General features: G+C 36.4%; 2 protein-coding genes across 2 annotated transcripts in view; one reads left to right on the forward strand and one right to left on the reverse strand.

The window, feature by feature from the left end:
- The window catches only part of PP2D1 (protein phosphatase 2C like domain containing 1), a 47,983-nt gene extending 43,491 nt beyond the window's left edge, over positions 1-4,492 (forward strand). Inside the window, exon 4 of the mRNA XM_013005015.1 lies at positions 3,711-4,492. Coding sequence (XP_012860469.1) covers positions 3,711-4,492 — 782 coding nt within the window. The remainder of the gene's footprint in view (positions 1-3,710) is intronic.
- Positions 4,493-4,679: 187 nt separating this feature from the next.
- The window catches only part of RAB5A (RAB5A, member RAS oncogene family), a 32,614-nt gene continuing 26,178 nt past the window's right edge, over positions 4,680-11,115 (reverse strand). The window contains exons 4-6 of the mRNA XM_004704023.2: positions 10,962-11,084; positions 9,003-9,096; positions 4,680-6,145 (exon numbers count right to left, since the gene is read on the reverse strand). Of these exons, the coding sequence (XP_004704080.1) occupies positions 6,030-6,145; positions 9,003-9,096; positions 10,962-11,084 (333 nt within the window). The 3' untranslated portion in view covers positions 4,680-6,029. The remainder of the gene's footprint in view (positions 6,146-9,002; positions 9,097-10,961; positions 11,085-11,115) is intronic.

An 11,115-nucleotide genomic window follows, 5' to 3' on the forward strand; every position in this document is an offset into this window, starting at 1 on the left:
CTCACACAGCTCTTATCACAATCTGTACATACACACATTTGTTGACATCATTTTCAAGACATTCTCTATTTGATCCCTTGTTATCAGCTCATTTTCCCCTTCCTCATGAACCCTTTTGATAACTTATAAATTATTTTTTCATGTCATACACTGACCGATGTCTCCCTTCACCCACTTTTCTGTTGTCTATCTCCCTGGGAGGTGGTTATATGTAGATCATTGTGATGGGTTCCCCCTTTCTTCCCCTACCTTCCTCTTTGGCTCCTGGTATCACTACTCTCATTATTGGTCCTGAGGGGTTTATCTGTCCTGGATTCCGTGTTTCAAGCTCCTACCTGTACCAGCGTACACGCTCTGGTCTAGCTGGATTTATCAGGTAGAATTGGGGTCATGATAGTAGATGGGAGGAAGCATCAAAGAACTAGTGGAAAGTTGTTTCATCGGTGCTATACTGGACACTGACCGGCTCGTCTCTTCCTTGTGACCCTTCTGTAAGGGGATGTCAAATTGTCTATATATAGGCTTTGGTCTCCACTCCGCACTCCCCCTCATTCCCATTGATATTATTTTTTGTTCTAAGTATTTTTTAATATCTTATCCCATCAGCACCTCATATCACACAGGCTGGTGTGCTTCTTCCATGTGGACTTTAGATGGCTGCTTGTTTATCTTCAAGCCTTTAAGACCCCAGACACTTTATCTTTTGATAGCTGGGCACCATCGCATACTTTACATTTGCTTATGCACTTTGTCTTCAGCAACTGTGTCGGAAAGGTGAGCATCATGGAATGCCAGGTTATTAGAACAGTGCTCTTGCATTGAGGTCCAATGTCCATCTGCTACCGTAATACTTTCTTTCCTCTATTTCCTTTTACTTTCCACTTGTCCCACTATGTTCAGCCTTCATTATTCGGGTTTCGGTAATTCCTCTCGGCTACATTACCCTTAATCAAGCCCCGCCAGGCATCTTATACCCTCCTCATCACTGATTTTAGATCATTTGTTGTTCCCTTGTCCCTGGGTTGGTTGAAACCTCCTCCTGGTTGTTTATCCTGTTTATCTTATCTAGATAGACATGCAGAGACAATGACAAGCACGCTATCAAGACAGAACAAAAGAAAACAAAACAAAAACAAAAACAGAAAACAATGACAAAAAAAAGGCCTATATAGTCCCAGGTCTGTTTGTTGACCTTTAGGAGTGTTTTACAGTTGAGTCTGATGAGGTGCCATGCCCTGGCCCCAAAGTCTGTTTTTTATATTCCCTGGGACTTTATTGCTTTGCTCCCCTTGATGCTCTGTTGAATGCCCTTAGAATTTTGCCCTGTTGTGGTGGGGTCAGATAAGGCACAATTCCTCGCAATGCTATCCCCCGCAGCACTCTGGGTCAGTGAAGGATGTCTTGTTTCGTGGTGGGGCCGGCCCTACGGTCCTCTGTGCATTGGCTGCTCTGAGCAGAAATATCGTCCTCAGGGCTTGGTGGGCCAGGATATGTTCCCTTCTCTGTTTGCTCCTGTGTTCTCTGATCAGATGCACCCCTCTCCCTAAGCTGTAGTTTCAGTGCTGTCCTCTGAAGTGAATTCTTATGGAGAGAGAAGTGGGGATGTCGGTCCATGTAGTTGGGATTGGGGCCAGCCCCAAACTGTCTCTTTTTTAAGTGATAAATTATAGTAAGTAATTTTAAGTCAGACAAGCCAATGATAAAATAAGAACTCAATTAAGATTTAATGTCCCTTCTAGTAACTTTTATCAAAGGGGTGTTCAGAAGTGGTAAAGTGAGCAAAAATGGCATTTTCTACTCTCTACTACTCTGGAGGCATAGTGTACTACATATTGGGCAGTTAACCACAATGTCAGCAACTCAAATCTACCAGCCGCTACTTGGGAGAAAGATGTGGCTTTCTACTCCTGTTAAAAAACCCAAAGGGGCAGCTCTGCTCTGTACTATAAAGCCACTGATTTAGAATTGATTTGATGGCAATGGTCTTTGTTTTTACACGAGAAAAAAAAAATAGCCAATACTTTGAAAAGCTTCATTGATCATGTTTTTAGTGATAACAATCAAAATAACCATTCCCATCCTTCCACTGCAACTTTTAAAACATATTTATAACAAAAAAAATCACACATCAAAGAAACAATGTCCTCTTTCTGCTGAGTGGGCTGTTGACTTGCCATATGCAAATCTTTTTAGAAAGTCAAATGGATTTGATTATTCTCAGAGCCAAAGTACATGCCTTGGGGTTTCAGAATTATGGCTGCACTATTCATATGCATATACACTCATAAGGCATTTTCTTATTTAAAGAGGTATTATACCACATGTCTGTGTACAACAATTCACAATTTACCTTATTGGCATGTTGAATTCCATAAAGTTTTGCAGTAGCAATTGGAAACCCAGCAAAAATGTTAACAATATTTTACAAAATAGACAAATATAAAATATGAGCAAAGTCATGTAGTTTTAGGACTGCCATTTACATAGTTCTCAGGTTTCCAAAAAATTTCCTGCTAGACATCATTATTGGGTTATAACCCATCTAAAGTAATACTACTCTGCATGTAAGTCAATCAGTTGATCTGTGCTTCACAATTTTATATCCTTTCTGAATCACTAGTTGTTTGGACCTCAGGACTCATTTACCTAAAAAAATTCTGTGATTTTAAGTGATTCTGATTTTAGTTACAAAATCATCTTTGAAACTGGTTATATTCTACGTAGCTACTATAACTTTAATTCTAAAATAAAGTGATTAATAGTTAAACATCACTAACTCCATTCTACAAAAGACAAACAATTTTACATCAAGAAAGACTGTAGTGGAACATACAATTATATTAATAAAAATAGGCAAAGTTTTTCCTAAAAAAAGAACAAAACCCCAAAGATAGCTTAAGTAGTACAATCACTACATTATTGAAAGCATTATTCAGATTTTCTTTAAAAATTTCAATGGAGCACACACCACAGATTTGCGTAAAGAACAAACTACAACTTAAATTTTCAACTAAAGGATTTAATTTCATGTTAACTAGGTAGTATTCATTTAATACATGATTATACATTATTTTAAATAAAATTAACATGGAAATCAATGTAATTTTAACCACAATTACAGGAGCCTAATGGCTGGCATTAACAGTGATAATCCTAATGTTTTCATCACTAATGATCAAACTAAGTTCAGATTTCAACTTTTACCAGTGCTAAAGTGGTTACACTGTTTTTAACTATCAAGAGTTTTGTTTTCATTCAAATGTTTATATTTATCTACTCTGATATATATAGAATAAATATCTATATATATGCTAGTTATAAAAGTGTCATTTCAAGTAAAGAAAAATATTTTGCATGTTAAAATAATTTTTTTTTCATTTCAATTTTTCATAACTCATACTTTAGTTAGTAGAGTACTGGTCGGGCTGTCAGGTAAGTGCTGGGCTGCTGTTGGCAAAGTCGGAAATTCAAACCCAGATCTGCTCTGTGAGGGAAACAGTGAGGCTGTCTGCTCCAGTAAAATTTTAGTCTCAGAAACCCAGTTACAGTAAGTTGGAATTCATTTCATGGCCAACGGGTTGGCTTTATTTTATTATAAACCCTGCTTCTTCTATACAATGAAAAACAGAATTGGTAAAATTAAAAGCATATTTTGATACAACTGGTTATTATATCTTTAGGATAAAATTTTCTTCTTAAACATCTTTTAGGGAATGTGCAAGGAGTTTTATGCAGAAATGGGAAGGGATTTTGCTTAACCAAAGACCACACCACGCAAAATGTACTGGAGAGAAGAAGAGTACTTCAGATGGGCGCCACCATTGATGCCAATGAACCCACGGGGCTCCTGGAAGGGCAAACAAAAACCACACGAGGACTTGGATTTCATGGAAATTTCAAACTGAAAAATTCCTTGATTCCAGCCCCTCAAACGATCTCAGTTCCTATAGATGACTTATGCCAATTCCTTATCCTAGCGACTAATGGACTTTGGGAAGTTCTGGATGAAAAGGAAGTTATTACATTGACAATGACAATTCTTGACACATATAAGGAAAATTACCTGACTGCACAAAACAAAATTTCCTCATGGAAACTCAGTGAAACAAGTATTATGGAACCAGAAAGCAGTATCTACGTATTGTATCAATTTAAGTCTTTTTCTAAAGAACTTGTGTCAGCAGTCACTTCAAAAGAAAATTCTAAGAATTTTGAGAAATCCACTTGTAACCTTGAAAACTTAGAAACATCTCTACCAATATCAACTAAGCATAAACCTTTCACACGGAAAAGCACTCGTGAACAAGTCAGTGCACTTGGAGTGAAAAGAGAATCAAATAAAATAACAGAAGCACAAATTGATATGTTCTATGAAAGTGCAGCTAAGTATGTTAGCCAGGAGCTTGTAAATGCTGCATTAGCAGCTGGCTCCAGAGACAACATTACAGTCATGGTAATACTTCTCAGTGGAAGCGAGTATCAGCTTACATAATGTTCTGATTATCCAGAATGCAATGATGTACGGCAAAGTCTCCAATGAACCAGGGATTAGGATACATTGATATTATGTAAGTCATATTTAAGAACATAGTAATGAAAAAAAAAGCAGATTTTAAGTTACATAATCATGCGTATGCATGTTCATTGTTTCCTGTCAAGAATGAGAGAAGAAACAATACTTGCTGTTTATACCACTTTATTCAAACCTGAGCACCTCAATATAAAACTAAACACTGGTGAACTGTTGTCCTGACTAATTCTGAATTACTGTAAATGTACAAGTTCTGCTAGCAGTTCATCACTTAAATACTTTAAATCATCTCTGACACATGGTAGCTTTCATACAATGAGAATAACTAAAAGAATTAGTGCAACATACTGAACTGATCAAAATAAAAGGAACTTTGGAAAACAAGGCTGGCTGAAAGAGCTTTTACTAACTTTGTAATACTTATGTTACAACTTACAGATACATCGTTTATTATGGTTTTAGCAGTGTAGGAGCAACTGAAGCCCCTTCCATTGAAAGGGGGAAGAGAAGGAAATAATTAGCTGTTTTAGTAACTGTACATTTGTATACTTGTAAGCAACCCTTAAATATTACAGAAAAGTATTAAACATATATGGAGGCTACAATGCAGTACCCTATTTACAGTACATCTGAAGAATGAATTTAAAATAATCAAGTTTGAATGTACATAATTGTTAGTGCATTGACTATATTATGTCCAAAGGGAACAAGCTCCCTCCCTGCCCTCACACAAAACCACCTACATAAATGGCCAGCAGTGATTACACTGAAATCACAGACACCTGGTCTGTTTCACTTCTGTTGACGGCCTCACATGTATGAAGGGAACACTATCCATCAAGCTGCATTTATTAGCTCTCATGTTTCTAAAGCAAGATGGGTTACTTTTGACTGTTTTAAACCACCATTTAAGAAATGACAGGCTATAACTTAAATACAGTATGCCATCAGTGTGGACTTTTCCCACTGAAGATGTGGGACTGTGTTCTTGTGGCTAATTTATTAAAATGTGGAATGTGTACTTTAAATACAGATACCAGGAGAAATTATCATTTGCCTGAATACTGTAGCTAAGCATAAATATCTTAGAGTCTCCTAAAAAGAGAATTTTTTTTAAAAGCCCAAATCAGTTAAGTTCCAAATCTTTCTCCAAGACCACTATATGGTACCAGTTTACAATAACTGGCTGGTTAACTGTGGGTACATATAGTCATATCTTTTTCTGTCCCCACTGATAAATGATCCCCCCATCAGCTTCCAACAAAACAAGTGTATACACAGCTCTTACTTTCCCCTTCTATTGCTGAAACTTTACTCAGAGGGACACATGCATGTTATTAAAAATTAAGTTCAAAACAGTTAAAATAATTTTGTATTAGAAATGACTCTATCATAAGTCTCTTCTTTTTGGAAGTCATACTGGGCTGGGTAAATGCTCCAATTCCATTGTTAACATTTAGGAAGCAGAAGAATATTCCAACTCGTTCAGATTAGAGGTTTAGTTACTACAACACTGACTTCTTGTTGGCTGTGTGGGTTCAGTAAGGTCTACTCCTCTTCCTCTGGCAGACGTGGCTCCTGGATTCTGTGGTTCATTCTTTGGCAACTTTTTAGCTGACAGACAAGTCACCAAAAAGAAATAGAATTAGGATACATTAAAACTCCCATTTGCTCATATAAAACAGCCTTTCTGTACCTTTAGATCACCTCAAAGTATCATATTATTTATATTCATTCTCCTCCAATGTTTACTGAGTATCTTTAAAGGCTGCTGATTGTAGGTAGTTTGATTTGGGGGTGTGCATTGGAGGGGGCCAGTTACAGACACATGGTTGAATGTGAACTTGATTAGAGATGTAAGGAGTTATTTTTACAGATATGCTGCTTATTCCAGACTACTATAAAAGTTTTACTTTATTTGATAATACATTAATGTTTCCATTCTAACAAAATCTAAGTTAACAAAGATATTTTTGTTTTCAATATATGTAAACCAATAGCTTTCATGTTCTGATGATGCAAACTTCACTTTAAATTGGTTCACCAAAGTCCGCTATTAAATCATCATTATCTTTTAAAAAGTTATTTACTTTGGTGTTGTAGAAAATACATACAGCAACTCAACAGTTTCTACACGTACTGTTTGGTGCTAATGATGAAATTCCTCAAGCGGTGCACCCACTGCCACACCCTTTTGAGTTGTTGTTCCTCTATTAACATACCATTGCCCTCTATGGGCCCTAACCAAGTTTTGGATTTGTTTGGTGTTGTCAACTCGATCCTATATAGGTTACTTTAAAAAATGTATAGTCCCATACAGAAAGTTCTTAAAAAAATACAATGCTCTTTTATTTTTTTAATGGTCAGTTGCTCAGAAAGATAATGGCTAATAACGAGGCTTAGAAAGATGTCTAGCACAGACCAATGGCTTGTCTTCTGGTCTGCCATATATATTTTTCAGAACAAATCAGTATATAAACAGATACCATAACCACTGCCACCACCAATCCAACAGAACCAGTCTTCTTTGTAACCTGATTGTCATTGAAAATTATGACAGATGACATCTCCTACACCCTTCCTGGATTCCTCTTGCCTTCCTCCCATCCCTCAAATATCTACCATTTTACCCTTTGATGACTAAGACTCTAATCTACTTCATCAGTCGTTGTGCCTAATTTATGTACTTGATCCTAAAGGATCACAATCTTGAATGAGCCTGGTTATTCAGATTCAGCTTTGCAAGCTCTACAAAACTTTACTGGCTGTTCTCCAGTCTTCTCGGTCATTAAACTTTATCTGGTGGGTGTAATCTGCTTTGATCCTAAATAGCTTCCGTATGTTGGATTTGTTTTTCAGAGTAGTGTCATATTAATGATCTCTAAGAGCACTGATTGTAAACATGGCTAGCCAAGCTGCTCTGTTTCTCAACTTTGGAGGTATACTCTCTATATTTCACATTAGCAGTAATCATCTTTTTGGATGCTAGGTGCTGGACAATGTGTCAGAGAAGTAGGAGCATTATACATTGGCCAGAAAGCCTTCACCTTAAGCCACCTCCCTGGGAATCTCTAGGAAAGATAGTGTGGTAATGTAATAACACACTTCCAAGCAAACCCCAATAAGTACCCAGGACTAAGAGTGGGCTAACCTTACATACAGCATTATAATTAGGGCATGGGGTTGACAATCTCTGCCACAGCTCTTCAGTGATGTAAACTAGAATGAGGAACTTTTAAGCACTTGGCCATATTTTTACTGTGAAAATCAACAGGAAAAAAAAAAAAAAGACTGGCTATCTGTTCTGCAGATGGATAATTCAGTTTATTTGATTTAGTTCCTCTTATGGGTTGGCCTGTGTCGCTGCTCTTCTCCCAGTCTTGTGACTGGGGCTTCTTTCTTATATTACAGAGACAGCACAAGCGTAGGGTGGGTCTTAGCTTGGTCACATTTGGGATATAAAGGGAACCAGCCAATTAAGTGCAGAAGCAAGCACACATCCGGAAGGCATACCATTCCGAGATCTCCAAGAAGCTCCGAGAAGCTGAGGAAACAGTTTTCCCCAGACTGGAGAGAGTACCTTCATTACAATGCTTGCACTAAAATAAATTGCCAATCTGTAGACTTATCTGTTATGTATTTTGGGGTTAAATTTCTCTGTAATTGGTTTAATTTCAAAATTTTGAAAACAAAGTTTTTAATTTGTTTGGGTCAAAGAACAGATAAAATATGTTACTGATCAGTGAGAAAGATATCTCATTACATCAACATGTTATATTGAAAAAATAGTGCTTTGAGTTTTATCTTTCTATGATATAAAAACATAATCAAGTAGAAAAAATTTATTCCAATTCTTCCTCTAAACTTTCAGAAAATCTGTTTAAACCATTAGATCAAAGCCAACGCTTTCAATGCACAGAAGTTATTACAACCTAATTGTAAAGATCTCTCAAATGTAACAATATTATGAGCAAAGTGTTTCCAGGTAGAAGGAACCTAAAACAGTTGTATAAGCATGGAAGTCAAAGGAACAAGCATTTGTTTAGTCGCCCCAATTGTCCATAAACAAGTGAATGGATAAATTATAATTACCCAAGATAGATTATCTTTCAGCTATGAATTTTTTAAAATATTCGGCTATATGCTACCCCACTGAGGAGACATGAAATCATGCTGAGTAAAATCATGTGTCAGTCACAAAAGGCCAAACGTATAGAGGCAAATATTAGGGTTTACCAGGCACTGTGGGGGAAGGGAAATGAGGCGCCACTACTTAACGAACACTGACTGTATGATGAGAAACAAGTAAAAATGGATATGGTGATGGTTGCATGAATGTAATTAAGGTCAATGAATCATACACTTTAAAAAGGTTAGATTTGGCTTACCTACTTCATTTAAAAAAAAAAATCAAACAAAATTTGTCCCTTGTTTTGCTTGTATTTATCATTTGAAAACAAGTTAATCTTACCTATTGCCATAAATATTTCATTTACATTCATTGATGTTTTCGCTGATGTTTCCATGAATAATAAACTGTTATCATCTGCATAGGACTGTGCTTCCTGTTTGAAGAACAAAAAAGATTAAACATACTCACTGAATATATTCTCTTTTTTGGTTTCAGGAAAAATAAAGAGGCTTCTTCCTTATTACTATTCTAATTTGGATACTTAAAATTAACCACTGTGCAACAATTACCAATTACCGAGTCCCGGGGAGACACCAAACTAAACACTTTATTGATTTAATCTACCCAGATATGCTTTGGAAGAAAGGTTTGGCAATCTACTTCTTGAAGACCCTACGAGATGCATTTAACTCTCCACATGGGGCTGTCATGAGTTAGCATCACCATGGCAGCAACTGAAATTTGGCTTTTAATATCTCCTTGCATCACCCCACTGTGATGAAGCTGGTCTTTCATTAAATTTGCTTTCAACTGACTAGTTCTAGAGGGGGAGTAAATTACCACCCTATTCTAAATATTCCACTCTCAATGGTAATTTTCACTTATGCCCATTTTTGGAATTTAAGACAAAGGGCCACCTTTCATTGCACTGTAACCGGACTCTGTACCATTCTATGCTACAGACATAATTGTTTTGGAAAGACAAATTATACTTCATAGATGGAATCAGGTAAAAGATTTTTGGTTCATGCAGAACATAGTCCCATTGGAAAAAAAATCTCCATCATGTCACCAATAGTATAGTATAATGTAAAATGTGATACTTGGGTCTAATTTCAAATTCAAAGACGAGCTGTATAGCCTTCACTCACCTAGATCTCACAAGGTTGTCACAGAGTGAAATGAAGCCACACGTATGAAGTGCTGGGCTTTAGAAATAAAGCTGCAAGAAATATCAGGTCCCTTTACATGTACTCTACTCTCGTGCTAGCACTCTCGAAAAGGAAAACTAGTCCATCACTAATACAACATACACAATGACTACACCAGACTTCTCTGATAGAAAAGCTGACAAATGAGATAACAAGTGTGGTTGAAAAGAAGTGGAAATACTTTGTTTTGTAAAATTAAAAGATCAGTACCTGGATTTGCTTAGCTTATTCAATAATATAAGAAAAATCTACTTTAATAACGGAGACTTCTTACTGAAAAAAAAAAAAGTGAAGTGTTTACTTTTATTGGGGATGGTGGTGGTAGGGCTTATTTTTAACTAGTGTACCTTCTCTATTCTGGATGTTATAGTTAGAGAACAGATACAAATTGGATATTTGAATTTTGCATTTTTGAATGCAATGCCAAGAATCATCACTTGGTTATGAGTCCATTTATGTATGCTGATATATATTACACACATTCAAAACCAAAACTCACTGCCAACGGGTCAATTCTGACTCATATGACCCTGTAGGACACAGTAGAACTGCCCCTGTGGGTTTCTGAGGCTGTAAGTCTTTACAGGCCCAGGAAACCTCATCTTTCTCCCAGTCGGTTCAAATTGCTGACCCTGCAATTAGCAGCCTGATGTGTAATCCACCACACCCCCTTATTAGTAGATGAATAAAAACAGTTAGGACATTTGTTAAAGAATGTATAAAGTGGGAAGAACAGGGTTAGGAGCTCATTCATTTTGTAACTTAGTTTGGAACAGAAAGAAATTTTCTGCAGCTTCTTGAAGTGCCATCCTATTTTTCAGCACCTATTTTAACAAACAAATATTTCTTTGGTAACTATTTAGATATCCACAATATTTGAAATACATTAATATATTAAGGCAGTTAAAAGATTTCAACATTCAGGCTTATCAGGAGAAACATTTCCTTATACATACTAGATCACATTTGTCTAACATTAAAAATCTGTTTTCTACCATTCATCTAGTTTTTCTATAATTCAAGTGTACATAAGAAAACACGACAATCACTATGTGCCTACAAAAAAAAATTGAAAATGTCAACATACCTGGAAATCTACTGCTCTTTTATTTGCTAGGTCAGCCTTGTTTCCTGATAAAGCTATTACAATGTTAGGACTTGCTTGCCTCTGAAGTTCTTTAACCCAGTTTTTAGCTCTTGCAAAAGATTCCTGTTAATACAAAGAAACAGCTATTTCGCAT

Source organism: Echinops telfairi, unplaced genomic scaffold, assembly GCF_000313985.2.
Source record: "Echinops telfairi isolate 266 unplaced genomic scaffold, ASM31398v2 ScPeMD7_7420;HRSCAF=8458, whole genome shotgun sequence".
In the NCBI taxonomy this organism is placed as follows: Eukaryota; Metazoa; Chordata; class Mammalia; order Afrosoricida; family Tenrecidae; genus Echinops; species Echinops telfairi.